General features: G+C 41.0%; 1 protein-coding gene across 1 annotated transcript in view; it reads right to left on the reverse strand.

Annotated features, from left to right (window-relative positions):
* Positions 1-1,852: 1,852 nt before the first annotated feature.
* Positions 1,853-16,936, reverse strand: part of vps41 (VPS41 subunit of HOPS complex) — a 172,730-nt gene continuing 157,646 nt past the window's right edge. Inside the window, exons 25-29 of the mRNA XM_052023137.1 lie at positions 16,615-16,751; positions 10,433-10,532; positions 6,875-6,919; positions 4,522-4,601; positions 1,853-2,310 (exon numbers count right to left, since the gene is read on the reverse strand). Coding sequence (XP_051879097.1) covers positions 2,251-2,310; positions 4,522-4,601; positions 6,875-6,919; positions 10,433-10,532; positions 16,615-16,751 — 422 coding nt within the window. The 3' untranslated portion in view covers positions 1,853-2,250. The remainder of the gene's footprint in view (positions 2,311-4,521; positions 4,602-6,874; positions 6,920-10,432; positions 10,533-16,614; positions 16,752-16,936) is intronic.

Consider the following 16,936-nt stretch of genomic DNA (forward strand, 5'->3'; position numbering starts at 1 on the left):
ATTATAATTAAAATATTAAAGGTAATTAATTTCAGACATATACCATTATTTGCTGAAGTGAGGGCATCAGATCCTAAATGTTTCATGGAAAAACAAAATCAGACCAATACAGAGGGGACAGCTTTCAAATGTGTAAAGAGTCCAGTAAACCACAGGTCCATAGCTGCTATCAGGGCAGGTTAAAATAATGCAAAGAAAATAATGGAATATTGGCATGAAGTATTTTTTGAATGGAAACATGTAATGTCTTATAGTAGGTCAGCAGTGACTCAGTTGGTAACATTCTCACCTCCAAATCAAAAGACTCTGGGTTAAATTCCTACTTTGAAGACTTCAGCTCAACAGTCTGGGCCGACATTCCAGTGTAGTAGTGAGGAAGAGCTGCACTGTTGGAGGTTCTGTCCTTCAAATGAAATGTTAAACTGATTCTTGCTTTCTCAGGTGACTATAAAAGAACACTGGCATTAGTTTGAAGAAAAGCCAGGAATTTTCCCTCAACCAACATCGCAAAAAAATAAATTATTTGGTCATCATCACATTGCTGTTATTAGTGTGCAAATTGGCAGCTGTACTTCAACAATGGCTACACTTTAAAAGTAACTAACTGGCTGTCAACTCCATTGGAACATTTAGAAAGGGCTGTAAAAATCTTCTTTCATAGGAAAGACTGCAACCACTGATGTAAGGTGAGATTGTTGTGCACAAGCCTTTGAGTTCAACTGAGCCACAAGTATACCACAATTAGTGCTTACACCTCGACTCAATGACTTGGATGGGAAGAACAAGAGTAAAGCATCCGGGTTTGCTGACAATAAAAAGCTGGGTGAGAAAGCAAGGTGAGGAGGAGGCAGAGGTGAGGCTCACATTCTCTAGACATGTGTAAAATTCTTAAAAGGCTTGGAAGTGAAAGATGTTGGTGTATGTTTTCCCCCAGCTTGAGAGTTTAGAAATAGGAACATTATCTCAGAAAAAGGAATCAAGTATTTAAGATTGAGATGATGAGGATTTTGCTCAGAGGATTGAAAATCTTTTAAATCCTGTACTTTAATGGTCTAGGACTTCTCAAGTATTGAGTCCATTCAACATAGAGGCCATGGATTTCTGGACAATGGGAATCAAAGGGGATGGAGATAGTGTGGATAAGTGAAGCTGAGGTCATTCATAATCTGTCTGATAGAACTGACGTTTCCAATGAGTTTTCTTTTCTATCAGAAAGTCAGAAGGTTACCATCATGAAAATGTTGAATCTGTCTCACTCTCCACATACGCTGCCAGACCTGCTGAGTAGTTCCAGCACTTTTCATTTTAAACCGGGCAATGGTATTTATTTGCAGCCAGACAGAATTAAAAAGTAGAGGGGTGATACTAACCCCACATTGAGTATTGGAGTACCCTTAGACTACCATGCAAAGCTCTGGTCTATATACTACAGAGAAGGATAGAAAGAGAAGGTTCAAAAATGATTAAGGAGTTTTAAACCCAAGGGATGGCCCAGAAGAGTGGGAAGAGCAAACCCAGAGGCATCGATATTAGATAGGCACCAGGAAACCAGATGGGGAATTAAAACAAAAACTTTCTTTAAACGGATGGATGAGAATTTCTAACTTGCCACCACAGGGGATGGTTGATCCAAACCGTATCCTTGCATTGAAAGAGTGGTCAGATAATAGGTGGGAGTGGAACATAAACACGGCATGCAGTGTTTTGGTCAAACGGCCTGCTTTGTACATTCTATACAATTCCTCATGCAAATCTCCAGAGACAGATCTAAATAGAGGATATGTCACCAAGCACTACAACACTTCTCTTATCAGATTAAACCAAATAAATAAGTAACTATTGTGCACTGAGAATGTGTGAACAACTATTTATTAGATTTTTCATACGTTTACAATTTCTGTATCAAGTGCACATACTTATATTACAAAAGCAAACACAGTTTAACTTGGTTGTATCTTTGACAAGCCTCAACTTTCTTGTGAAAAGGTCAAAGCTGTTGCACAAAAGACAGCAAGGGATCTGGAGGATAAATACACAGTTGTTCTCTGCATTTATATACGATCATACGGGTCCTGCAAGCAGATTCTGTACAAGTTGGATGGCTAAAATAATTTTTATTAAGAACTAATATTTCACATTCAAACACTAGCTTTGACGCTTGTCAAACAATAGTTGACAGAAAGTGACGTGTTGCAACAATTCAGCCAAGGTTTTTAAATTAGTGGTTGTCAGTCAAATTCGTCACAGGGTTTAAACTTCACTCATTCCACTGGCAGGCCCTCGATTTTTTGCACTGCAGATGTTACAGAACTGTTTATAAAAGAAAATCAGATGTTAATCTGTACTGTAAATAAGGAAGAAACAGAAGTAACATTTGTTTTAAACCTTAGGTGCGAGGACAAGAAATAATCATGAAATTTGTAACCTTTAGCTTTCTCTGGTCTTTATGATGGGCTTGAGTTGATGAAAGATTAAAGTGAAATGGTTTACCTGTAAGTACTGTCCACAACAGCATTCCTTAGCTTATTATTTGCTTGTAAAGCATTCAAAACATCTGTGACAAAGTTTTGGTGTTCAAATTGTGTTTTGTTTTAAACATTAGAAACTATTTCCATAGCACATCCCCAATGGTATTTAGTTTTTTTTATTTATTCTCAGAGTGGATGTCACTGTCCCAACAACAGGTTCAGTTGAGATCTAGGCTTATACATGAAGTGGTTTATACTGTGTGCATGCTTTCTCTACGACCAAAGAAAACTACCTCACACTACAAACAGGACATCCTTTCCACCAGTGCAAAAAATAGCAAGCACACACAAGTGCTTGCTGAGATAACTTCACTAAAATGATCATTTTTCATGGGACTTCTGAGTACCTTAAGTATTTTTTTGGAATATAATAAATACTGGGAAGGATAAAGACATTTTCTTTAGCTCCTCCTACATAATCTATTTCTGGGATTATAATTCCGTCCCCTTCCTTGGCCAGACTGCCAAAAATCTTGAGAACCTTCATGAGTTTCCAATCCCGTATGTTTCCAGTCAGCTAGTTTGCCTATTACTTTTTATTTACTCTGTAATTTTGCCTTTTTATTGCCAAAACATACATGCACGAGTCTGGATAACTCCAGTTTGACTCTTTCAATGTCTTTCTACCTGGCCTCCACTCTTCCACCCGACAGAAACTTCAGTCTATCCAAACCTTTGCTGTCTGAATCCTAGCTTGCAGCAGTTCCTGTTCAACCATCAATCTGTGGATGCTGACCTATGTTGACTCATGGTATAGGAACTCTACGAGGTTTAAAACTCAGGTTGCTGTTTTGAAATGGTCTCATGCCCTCGTCTCTAATCTCCTCTAGCCTACATCCTTCCGAGCCCCTTGCACGTTTCCAATGTCCTTCAGTTGAACATTTGCCACCATCCAGACCCTCAGCTCTGGAACTTCCTCCCCTCTTTCTCTCTATACTTGTCTTTCTTTAAGGCACTACTTGAAACTCACTCTTTGGCTTGGCATTTGATCATGTGTCCTAAAATGTCCTTATATGGGACATCTATGTTAAGAGGTACGAGATATAAATAAAAAATGTTCTGCCAATTGATAAGAAAGTTAAACATGCTGCCAATTTGTTGTGGTCTGCTTTACACCTCCACCCAAAATTAATTTTACCCTCAAAGACATTTTAGTGCTGGAATTTGTCCTATAATCCTCTTTCTGGCTGTGTACGTTAGTCCCCTATCAGGGAACAATTTTATAAATTCCCATTTTCCATTTTTGTACTGCTCTAATAGAAGAGCACTAGAAGGACTTAGCTACAGCTATACATTTAATAATACTGAAGGGACAAGATCAAACTTTCCAGCCTATAGCAGATGTTTTCCCTACATGCAACTGAAAGCAGAAATGAACCCAAATTTCAGGAGACAAATTCAGCATCTTTTGGAACTATGTAGGCTGACAGTCAGCTCTATTATACAAAAATGGCTTGTGGAAAGCCAGGATAGTAGCATTTTAAGAGCCTATATTGTACATCATTCACAAGCAACGAGAAAAAACAATAAGCTCTCAAATATTGTCTACCTGCACTGCACTTTCTCTGTAGCTGTGACACTTTATTCTGCATTCTGTATTGTTTTACCTTGTACTACCTCAGTGCACTGTGTAATCAATTTATCTGTATGGACGGTATGTAAGAAACGTTTTCACTGTACCTCGGTACAAGTGACAATAATAATAAACCAAAACCAAATACTAACTTAAGGAAATCTAGACATGTTGAACAAAACCTGACACAGAATCCTTCACTGTAATTGGATAAAGGAGAAAATTATTTCTGCTGTAGTGCTGAATTTTTCTCTCAACCCTTGCATAAAGTTGGAGAATAAATTGGAAATCACTATTGTCAGGTTGCAACTTGAAGGAATTAGATGATTATAGGACCAAACTCATGTAAGTAAAAATAATATTCCAACAAATGACATAGCCTTTATAAGTCTACATAAATAATTACTGTCAACAACATACCATGCCAGGAGAAGGAAGGCAATCCTTATGAAAGATGTGCCTGCAGTGGAAGACCACTACACTGAATGTTTTTGTGGCATCTAAAATGAGGAAACACAAAATATTCACTCATTCACTCTCTGCATTAAAAGACCCAACTTCCAAGTGCAGTAAAATCAAAGGTTACATAAAGTGACAATGCTCAAGCCTGCCAGTGTGGAGAGATGATTGGGTAATTCCCTTATCAATCAACCTTGGTGGTCACAATTGTTGAGTAAATAGGATTAATTTTACACACACAATTTATGTCTAAACATCTTTCATTTTCAGGAGAAATCACACTGCTTTCATTGAGAAGTTGCTGTAGTTTCTGTTCCCTCTGCATTTTAAATTTTCGAAGTTAATTAACTTTGTTCACTGTACAAAAGATTTGTTTGTTGCAAGCACAGTGTGTCCCAACTCCCACTCACTGCCTTACACAGTATTTCCAATAACTGCTCTGAAGATCAAAAGATTCAACAATAAAAAGGAGCTGATGGAGAGAACCAAACACTAGTCAAACATCGAAAGATAAAAAACCTTTTTGCAAAAGGAAAATTGAGCGAGTTAAGAAAAAATGAGGTCAAAGTTTATTGAGCAATTCCCACTGTTCAGTCATGAACCCAATGGGTGCACAGACTAACCACACAAAAGAATATCTCCAACAGATTAAATGGGATCTGAAATCAGTTCGGCAAATAGAGAATGGAACATTGATTTTTGTTGCAGGGCACCTGCAAGCTTTGCCCACTTGGAAACCTGGAACCATCTGTAACTCAGTGGAATAGAGGAGCATCCAAGATTTGGAAAGAAGTGCACAAACAAAGTCAGTCAGGTAACCTGAAGCTTTGATCTTGATATATTTAGATAACCGGGGATAAAAAGAACACTTAAGGGTGAGTGGACAGTGCGGAGTTTTGTGAAGACAGTCAAAATAATTTGTATGTAATAGACATAGGGGTTATCTTCCCACAAATTACAGCCTTTAGATACACTATTAAATAGGCTGGTGGGCCAATGCAAGATGGCACCAGAGCATGGTGACTCGTTGCAAGCTGCTCTCTACAGATCTACTCATTACCCTTACTATAATCGTTCTACACTTTCAATGTGTAATGAATTGACCAGTACGATGGGTATGCAAGACAAGATTTTCACTGTACCTCGGTACAAGTGACAATACTAAACCAACGCCAATACCCTGCAGAGTGCTGATTCCTCACCGTGCTCTCAGTGCAACAGTCGAGGTACGCACCCCCATGATTTGATAAAGAGATCCGCTCGGGATGCATACTGCTGAGACGGGAAAACTGGGGATAAAACCCAGTCCGCTGCTAGTGCTCTTGTAGTAATGAGCTACCCACAACTCGATGTGGAGAGGTCGCCTGTGTGGGCAGGCAGAGGCAGGTGAAGCAACAACTCAGTATCAAGATGTGGGGCTCCTGGCCCGCACCATGAGTCCAAGCCATCACTGGGGACTGGCACCACTTACCTAGATCACATGGTCTCTTTCATCATCCCTTCATAGATGTGATGGGAGCTGTTGGCTCCTCCTCTCTCTGCTTGGCTGCACAACTCTCCCTGGGTCAGAGAGGGCAAGGTAGCAGCTTCCACACCAGCCACAGGAGGGAATAAGAGAGACCACAGGACGTGGCTGGTCTGCGAGCGCATGGAGCAGCTGCTGCCAGTCGCCAGAAACGGCCGATACTTCGGTGACGGACGGCTGTACTGCTCACCGTGACCCTCACAGACGGCCTCTCCACACCAAGCCTTGCGATGGTTCATTGATGGATTCATTCCTAGCACCCGGTTTGCTGGCACAGTGACTGGTAGAAGCAGGGAGGTTTTGATCAGCTTCCCAGTAGAGCAGTGCTGGCAGTAACACATCTCTTTATAATGACCTGTTCCAGTACCAATTCCATTACTACTCTTGAACCTGGGAGCGCATCCTGAACACTCCGTGAGGTACCAGTGTAGATTATTAAATTTAAACTCCACTGATTCACAAGACTGGTGTCTTCACTCAGATGGAGAAACTTTTGAACACGTTTAATGGTTAAACATCCTTTATTATCAATTAAATGAGAAACACAACATTAAAAGTGACTTTGCAATATCAAATTAAGAAAGATGATCTGAAATGCATCTGCACAGAGGTGCTTAGAATAATTTGAATTGCTGGACCACATATCTTCCTAACGAATAAAGAAAGGAGGTGAGTTTTACTTAGCATTCCAGCCAGAAGAGAACACTATAGAGTCACGTGCAACACAGATTCACCGAACTTCCTTCTCACAGTTTCACTCACCCTTCCACCGGCTTAAAGGTCACCTACCTGCAGGCAAGATGGGAGAATGGCATGATCCACAAATATTCTCTTCTGCAAGAAAACAGTGATTACTGTACACTCTGCTGCAGAATCATTTCTATCACAGAACTGATCCAGAAACAATCATTTACAGAATCATAAAACAGTACAGTACAGGATTGTCTAAAAGAATTATTCTGATTAATCTCCCTCATTGGCTCTTTTCCACATAGCTTTCACATTTCCCCTTTTTAACTTTTTACACAACTCTTTTTGAAAGTTGTCACTGAAGCTTTTTCCACCAGGCAGTGTGTTCTGTTGCCTGGTTAGTGACACTCTTGATTCTGGAAATGGATTTCCCTCTCTGACTCTATCAAAACCCCTCATAATTATGACCTAAATTCAATCTCCCTTAATCTTCTCTGCTTGAAGAACAACTCCAGCTTTTCCAGTGGCTCCACATAAGTGAGGTTACTCCTGGCATAATGTTAGTACATCTCCTCTGCACTTTCTCCAAGCTCTTCAGAGACTTTCTAAAACATAGAACAGAGAATTGAGGTCCAACCAGTGATCTTTAAAGGTGTAGTGTGACTGCCTTGTACTAATACCAAGAAATTTCTCCCCTTTGTTTAAAACAAAACATACTTATGAACTTTCTCTGCCACTTTGAAAGACTCGTGAATATAACCCCTTGTGCCTCTTTGCACCTTTCCTCACTCTACTTTAGGAGAAAATAATGTCTAGAAACCAGTAATACAATGAATAATAAGCAGGACATCAAAAAAAATGTCTTGCTGACCTAACTCTTTCACTTCTTTGAAGGGGTAACAGAGAGTAAAATAGTGGGTGTAATTTATCTGGATTTTCAAACGATCTTCAATGAAGCCCACCTAATAAAAAATTAATTTTAAAAAACTGATTCTGGAAATGATAACAGAAAATGCCAGAAACATTCAGCAGGTCAGGCAGCATCACCATTCTATGAAGGGTCTCAGACCTAAGATGTTAACTGTGTCCCTTTCCACAGGCAGTGCCTGACCTGCTGAGTGGTTCCAGCAACCCACAAGATGCTGGAGAAGGCAAGAGATTCTGCAGATGTTGGAACCTGGAGCAACACAAAATGCTGGAGGAACTCAGCAGGTCAGGCAGCATCTCTCCAGAGCGTATTTCCCTCCATAGATGTTGCCTGACCTGCTGAGTTCCTCCAGCATTTTGTGTGAGATGCCAGAGGAACTCAGTGGGTCAGGCAGCATCTGTGGATGGAAGTGGGCAGTCGACGTTTTAGGTCGAGACCCTTCATCTGGACTGAAAGAGAGAGGGGAGATAGCCGGTATAAGGAGGTGAAGGAAGGGGTGGAACAAGTGCTAGCTAGTGATAGGTGGATCCAGGTGAGGAGGGGTGATATGTAGATGAAGGAGGGGAGAGTGGAAGTCATGACAGTAGCTGGGAGGTGTTAGGTCCAGCATTTTCTGTTTTTCAGTCCCAATAAAAGGTGACTGAGTAAGTTCAGAGTCTGGAGACAAACAGCAGAAAGAATTGCTGCTTGGCATCTAGCCAGAGTCTAGGGGCAATATTCAGTGTGGCAGGAGATGGGAAATAAGATTACTCAAGTATCTGTACTGGGACCACTCTTACTCATAATTTATATTAACAGTTTAACATTTGGAATCAAAAGGTCAATTTATAAGATTAAATTTGCATTTCCAAGCAAGGGTGAATAATCAATATAAAAAATTGCAACCAATTCCCTTAATAAAGAAAATGGATGTATTATGTACAAATTAATTTCAAGAGACCTGACAGTGAGTACATTCTGAGATGAAAAATAAGCAGGTCACAGAGTACTTGGAAAATACATCACACTGAAAGTAGAGGTACAAGTTAATGAGAGTGGTTAAAATGCAAACTAAACATGGATTCTAGAGGGATAGAATCAACAATTAGAACACACAAGAGTCTTGTACACAATTCTGGTAGCATATTACAAAAATCATATGGAGGCATTGGAGAGGATATAAACAAAGATCAGCAAGCATGATACTGGAAATTCATATATATCCACTGTAAAAAGGACATATGGTTGTCAATACAGATGAATCAGTGCTGAGCCAAACAATACATCTTTATTGGTTTGATGAGAACAATGAAAAGAATGCTCGACTCTTAACAGGTAGAATTTGTTGAAAGGCAGAATTATCTTGTTTTTAGATAAATGTAGGTTCAAGCACCAACAGAGTGCCTGAAGAGGGGTAAATGAATTGTGGGAAAAGAAAGCTGCAGAGACACAGACTTACAAACAATATAAAAATGTCCTTTGATTCTCTGAAAAGAGTCTACAAACTATTTAAATCTGGCAACTCTTCATAAGTTGTCAGGTGGCACAACATTCATCAAAGACAAGGAAGGAATCACATGAAGATGGGATGAACACCTTAGAAGACCATCTATGTGCCTTTGAGGAAATCATGGAAAACCTCAACTACTTTCCAACAGTTCATAAGGCTAAAAGAAAGCCATCAAAATACTAAACACTGACGAGATATCCAGCAAAAAATGAATATATCCCAGCGGATTGATAGTAAGCATATGATCCAAGGAGTAACAGTGAGCTCCACCACACCTTGAACAGAATCTGGAGATAGAAGAAATGCCACACATAAGACTTCAAGAATCTCATTGCTGCATCACTGTTCAAAAACAAAGGCAGTCGGGCCTGACTCAGGAAACTACAGAAGCATTGCCTCCTCTGTATAATGGAATATTTCTGCAAACATTCTACTGAATCAACTCATTGCAAGTAATGGAGGCAGATGGCATAATGCAGTAATGGAGACCAGAGAAGTGTGAATGAGAAGGGAACAGTGGTTTTGCTGATATTGAGCGATTGAAGCCCAAGTGGAGTGTTAATGCCAGCAAGGCCCAATTGACACAAGTTTCTCTGTTGAAGATTCTATGTGATTTTTTTTCCAAAATGCATCACTTCCCACTGTTTAGGAATGTTTTATCTGCCATGAGTCTGCCCTCTTCAGCAATATCCTTCTGAACTCCATTTCTTCCCTCTTCACTGTCTACTGCATCGGCAAGTTTAATGTCTTCTGTAAACTCAAGTTATTACCTGCATATCCAATTTGAAGACGTCATTATATCTTAAAAAGAGAAGAGATCCTCATGGTGATCCTGGAGTACTTCACTGTACATTTCCTTCCAACTGAAGATCTCCCATTCACTGCCACTCCTTGGCTTTGTCCTTTGACTGGCTTTGTATCCATGCTAATCTTGCCTCTTCAATCATATAGGCTTCAATTTAAAAATCAGGAGGAAAGGAAGGACCACTTATGGAGATTCTTCAATATTAACTGTTTCAGCTGCCTCTTATTGGAGGAATGTCCGTATTTTAGTTTTGAATACATTTTACTGAAAGTTTCACTGTGTCAGTAGTTATTCACTGGGGTGAAAAATTAATCCCAAGAGGAATATTTCTCTGACTAACCCAGAAATACTCAATGTTAACAGTAGAATTCAACAGTCAGTGCAAGCTTAATTACAACCTCAATGCTGTAGGGATGGACATGGAAGGTTGCTTACCATCAACGCGAACACCTCTCATCTGGGTTTTATGCATTTTCTTCAGCAATGCCAAGCAGTCAGTAACAATTATCTTTTTACATCCTTCCCGCAGTAAAATCTGCAAACAAATATTGAGATCAGCTGAAACAATCAATGAAGTGAAAGCTCTCTTTTCTCTTCATGTCAAAATAACATTAGGACGTGCTAAGTGAAGGTTGTGTTAAAGTCATTTTTTTGAATTTTAAAATCTTATCATCACAGCAGAAGCCAAAGTGCCTTACAACCAATCAATTACATCTGGAAAGTCATAAACAAATGCGGCATCCAGTTTGCAAAAGCCAAGCCTTCAGATATGATGTTCAGCCAGTTCCAGAGCTTCTGGTGATAGACTATTGTTGACAGGTCAGAGAGAAAACTCCATGATCTTAATACTGTACTGGGAAAGTTTTAAACCCACATGACTGTAGTCTTTTATTAACATTCCATCCAAAAAATGGCATCCTTGACAACTGGCCCTCCACTAAAATGTTTCTGCAGATTTTGTGTCATTGATGCAGTGATTTTTATGACTCAAAGGTGACACTACTGTACTGGCTGAAAGAAAGCCAGAAACGATGCGAATATTTATCGGTGCGAAAGCTATTTCCTTATTACGGCAAGAACTATATCAAGTTTGCAAAAACTATAGCAAATTTTCTCATTTGAGTGAGTTGACTTAAGTTAGAGATAACCCTTTCATCAGTGGTTTAAAACCCACCATATTTCCCCATTCTCTAAACAGTCAGTTTCTCCTGTGGGATGTGATAGGTTAGGGCAAGACTTAAATCAATTCAATCCCACTGATCAAAGGTAAATTACCTGAAAAAACTAACACCATTTTTCTCCAATACATGCTGCCTGATTTGCTAAGTAACTCTGATATTTTATGTTTTTAATTTCACAAGTTCAGCATTTGCAGTATTTAGTTTTTTACTTACTGAAGCCCCGCCATACAGTTTGTAAATTGCAGCCCTGCTTTCTGCAGAAGTGGGGATTGTCCACAGACACAATCTGAGATGTAACTGGTGGAATACACAGGGATCAGTTCTTTGCCCTCAGTTATTTACTCTTTATATTAATGACCTGGAGGGACAGGCACAGAATGTAAGCTATCCAAGTTTGCTATTGACACAAAAATAGGTGGAAGGTAAATTGCAATTCTGCAGATGCTGGAATCTGAAGCAACACACACAAAAATGCTGGAGGCAGCATCTCTGGAGGGAAATCAACAGTCGACGTTTTAGGTTGAGACACTTCATCAGGTCGAGACCCTTCACCAGGTCCTGATGAAGGGTCTTGACCTGAAATGTTGACCGTTTATTTCCCTCCATAGACGCTGCCTGACCTGCTGAGTTTCTCCAGCATTTTGTGTGTGTTAGATAACTTGAGTAATGGAGTTTAACGTGGGGAAAGTGCGAGGTCAAGAACTTTAGTAAAAGGAATCAAAGGCAGATTATTATTTCAATGGAAAGAGATTGCAAATGAGTAAAGTACAGGGGGATCTAGATGTTCTTGTGGTAAATTGGTTTACTATCGTCACATGTACCGGGTACAGTAAAAAACTTGTCTTGCATGCCATCCATACAGATCTATTCATTACACAGTGCATTGAAGTAGTACAAGGTAAAACAACAACAGAGTGCAGAATAAAGTGTTATAGTACAGAGAAAGTGCAGTGCAGGTAGACAGAAAGGTGCAAGGTCACAACGAGGTGTGCATGAATCACAAAGTGTAATAGTTACTTGCAGCAAGTAGTTAAGAAGGAAAATGGCATAATGGCTTTTATTGCCAAGGTGCTGGAGTTTAGAAATAGAGAAGGTTTGTTATAATGTGCAGGGTGATAGTCAGGCCTCACCTGATGTACAGCGCACAGTTCTGGTCCCCTTATCTAGAGATGATCCAAATGGAGGTTCACTAGGTTAATTCCTGGAAGAATAAGATTGTCCTAAACAGAGGCTAAGCGGTTGGGTCTGTATTCTTTGGAGCTTAGAAGAGTCAAAGGTGATCTTACTGAAACATATAAGATCCCAAGGGAGCATGACAAGGTAGATGCCTGGACATTTTTACTTCTAGGGAGTATCAAAAGAGGGGAGTACCAAAAGAGGGGAGTACATTCAAGATGAAGGGCCAGTCAGAGAAACATCTTGCAGAAGGTAGTAAGTCTCCAGAATTCTTACCCCAGAGTGAAGTGAAGGCTGCACCATTACTAGTGTTTAAAGTGGAGGTAGATAAGTGTTTGAAAGATCATGGTATTGAGGGCTATGGAGGTCTGGCAATGGGAAGCTGAGGCCTGGGGTAGATCACCCATGGTCATATTGAAATGGGTATGTTAAGGGGCCGATCGCCAAATCCTGCTCTTATTTTCTTGTGTGAGATACGTTCACCTATATGGATGCCTTCTGAACTTGGTTTTATTTCATGTTCTACCTGGCAGTTAGCCAGATTGACAAGCTACCCAGAGGGAGAGCCACAGCAGAAGACTGCGGTTGGGAAGAACTGGGAATGATCCCGAGCGACTGGAGCAGATTGTGAATTCGGGTCATGTTGGTGGTATGGGCCAGGGATGGAAAAGAGACTGGAGATCTGGTTGCTTTTGGAGCACCGGAGAAGGACACTGGGTATTGGATGTTGTAAACTGTCCAGATCTTCCCAAATCCTGCTGTAGTCCTGTCTGTTGCCAGCCTTCAGTTGTGCAGAGGAGCAAAATTGGGAACATTTCAGAATTCATTTAAGGAGGAACAAGGCATTGATGAGTAAAACAGAGAGTAGAATACGGGAAAAAGCCAGAAATTTGATTTCTGCCCTTCTGGCTCTCAGATTCCCCATAAATATTTCACCATTTACCCTAAACCTATGACCTCTAGTTCTAGTCTCATCCAACCTGAAGGGAAAAAGCCTGCATGCATTCACCCTATCTATACCCCTCATAATTTTGTATACCTCTACAAGATCTCCCCTCATTCTCCTGCGCTCCACGGAATAAAGTCCTAACCTGTTCAACCTTTCCCTATAACTCAGGTCCTCAAGTCCCGGCAACATCTGTGTAAATTTTCCCTGCACTCTTTCAAGCTTATTGATATCTTTCCTGTAGGTAGGTGACCAGAATTGCACACAAGGCTCTAAATTCGACCTCACCAACGTCTTGTACAACTTCAACATAACAGCCCAACTGAAAGACACTATGATGCTGGAGGAACTCAGCAGGCCAGTCAGCATCTGTGGAGAAAAGCAGGTGGTCAACGTTTCGGGTCAGGACCCTTCCTCAGGACTGAAGATAGGAAAAGGGGAAGCCCAATATATAGGAGGGAAAAGCAGAGCAGTGATAGGTGGACAAAAGAGGGGAGGTGGGGTGGGTACAAGGTGGTGATAGGTAGATGCAGGTAAGAGATAGTGATGGGCAGGTGCGGGGAAGGAGGGGAGAGCAGATCCACTGGAGGTTGGGTCAAAGGGGAGGAGAAAAAAAGGGATAGGATAGAAAAAAGGGATAGGCTAGGAAACTGAAGAAAAGAGGCATGGTTGGTGGTGGTTGTGGGAGGGTTACCTGCATCTACCTATCACCACCTTGTGCCCACCCCGTCTCCCCTCTCTTGTCCACCTATCACTGCTCTGCTTTTCCTTCCTAAATATTGGGCTTCCCCTTTTCCTATCTTCAGTCCTGAAGAAGGGTCCTCGCCCGAAACGTTGACCGCCTGCTTTTCCCCACAGATGCTGCCTGGCCTGCTGAGTTCCTCCAGCGTCATCGTGTTTTTCATCTAGATTCCAGCATCTACGGTCCTTTGTTTCTCTCACTTCCCAACTCCTGTACCCAATGCCCTGATTTATGAAGGCCAATGTGCCAAAAGCTCTCTCTACAACCCTATCTACCTGTGATGCCACTTTCAAGGAACTATGGATCTGTATTCCCAGGTCTCTTTATTCTACCACACACCTCAATGCCCTACCATTCACTGTGTAAGTCTTACCCTGGTTTGTCCTCCCAAAGTGCATCACCTCACACTTGTCTGCATTAAATTCCATCAGCCATTTTTCAATCCATTTTCCTAGCTGGTCCAGATCACTTTTCAAGCTTTGACAACCTTCCTCGCTGTCCATTACACCCCCAATCTTGGTGTCATCCGCAAATTTGCTGATCCAGTTTACCACATTATCATCTAAATCATTAATATAGATGATAAACAACAACAGACCCAGCACCGATCCCTACAGCACACCCCTAGTCACAGGCCTCCAGTCAGAGAGACAACCATCTACTACCACTCTCTGGCTTCTCCCACTAAGCCAATGTTGAATCCAATTGGCTACTTCATCCTGAATGCCAAGCAACTTAACTTTCTGGAGCAGCTCCCATGTGGGAATTTGTGAAAGGCCTTGCCAAAGTCCATGTAGTGGCAATGTACTGGCATAGATTGAAAATTGGCTAACAGACAGAAAACAGAGGAAAGGAACAGATCTTTTGCGCACTGGAAGGCTGTAGATAGCGGTGTTCCACAGGGACTGGTGCCGGGACCTCAGCTGTTAACAATGTACGTTTTAATGAACTGGAAGCGGAGAATCAAATGTGATATATCCAAATTTGTTGAGGACACAAAGACAGGTGGAAGTTTAGGGAGGATGCAGAGGGGCTTCAGGGGAGATAGACTAATTGTCAATAGGCAAGGAAATGGCAGATGGAACATAATGTGGAAAAATGTGAGGTCATCTCCTTCAGTAGTGAAAATAACAAGTTGGACTTTTTTTTAAAATGGTGGGAGATTGAAAGATGCTGATGATCAGAGAGACATGGGTGTCCTATAAAAGGAATCATATAAAGTTAACCTGCAGAGGCAGTGAGCAAATTAGTAAGACCTTTATTGCAAGACGAGAGATGCTAGACTGCAACTATGCAGGGCCCTGGCGAGATGTCATTTGGCACAGTGTGCATAGGTATGGTTTCCTGATATAAGGAAGGATATACTTCCACCAGAAGGTGTGTAGCAAAGGTTCACCAGATTGATTCCTGGGATCGAAGATTTGTCCTTTGTAGGGAGATTAAGCAGATTGGGCCTGTACTCTTTAACGTTCAGAAGAATGAGAGGTGATCTCATTGATCTGTACAAAATTCTTGCTGTATGAGGTGTGTATCCAGGAGTCACAGTAAATGTTCATTTCCTCTCCAATGGCACACAGTGGCTGTAGTATATACAATCTATAAAACACATTACAGTTACTAGCCTAGGCTAATCCAACAGCACCTCTACCACCAAGGAGGACAAGGGCAACCGGTTCAAGGGAACACAGAGTCAGCACGTTCCCCTGCAAGTCATACACCATCCTGACTTGGAAATACATCACAGAGCTTCATCATCCTGGAACTCCCTCTCCAACCACACTGTGGGAGCACCTTCACCAGGAGAACTGCAATGGTTCAAGATATGGCTCACCTTCTTGACAGAAATTAGGGATGAGGAATAAATACTAGCTTTGTCAGCGACAACCAAATCCCAAAAATGAGCTAAAAAATATTTTAAAATAATGGGTCAATGTTCAGGACAGAGATAAGACGAAATTTCTTCACACAGACAGTAGCGAGTTTTTAGAATTCTCTAACCAAGAGGGCTGTGGAGGCTCGGCTGCTGATTACATACAAGTCAGGGATTCATTCATTTTTAAATATTAAGGGAATCAAAGAGGGAATTAGAGCAGAACAGTGGCGCTGGGGTCCGACTAAAAAACCCAGGAGGCAGAAGTGGTCAAATGGTCCAGTCGTGCTTCTAATTTATGTTCCCTCCCCGACCTCACTGTGTCACACCGATCAGCTCCTCGCCCATTTGAAGTTTTCATGATGTGCCTGAACATTTCCAGTTCAAGGGTCAAGGTACATGAGATCCAGCGACCCTTCCAGTTCCAGCTCCAAAATGACTATTTTATGAGACCTGCGATTCAGTTACTTTGTGCCACCATTAAATATAATGGCTACGTAGAAAAAAATTGCTATCTAAATGCAGATGATTTAGTTAGTCATGCAAAGAAAATGGTGATCTTCATTAGTTTTCTCTGGTTCTTCAGCCACAGTGGGTAAGACATTTAAATACGCCCTTTAAAGACATTTTCTATGGATCCTCTGCCAAACATGGTGCAGAAAATGTAATTTTCCGTGTTTTCTATCTTTCCTCAATACTGACCTGCAAGTTATAATCCTGAAGGATCTTCACCAGTGAATCTCGCAGGTTAGGGATCTCCATGCCTTCCTTTATTCGGTGGATCAAGAGGATTGGATCAACATGGGTCCCAATATTATTCAGCAATCCAGTAATGAAGGCTGTATGGATGGTATAAAAGGCACATTGTCAGCAGGTAGTTTCTGGGCTCGACTTGATGAGCAATATTCAAATACCAGGCAACTACATAGTGAATCACAGCATCTCAGATCCCAACCCATGGCATTGAATATTATTGTCTTAGAAGTAGTAAATTATCCTTCAGTTTTGAAAATCACAGTGAGCA

The sequence above is a fragment of the Pristis pectinata genome, chromosome 9, assembly GCF_009764475.1.
Source record: "Pristis pectinata isolate sPriPec2 chromosome 9, sPriPec2.1.pri, whole genome shotgun sequence".
NCBI lineage: Eukaryota > Metazoa > Chordata > Chondrichthyes > Rhinopristiformes > Pristidae > Pristis > Pristis pectinata.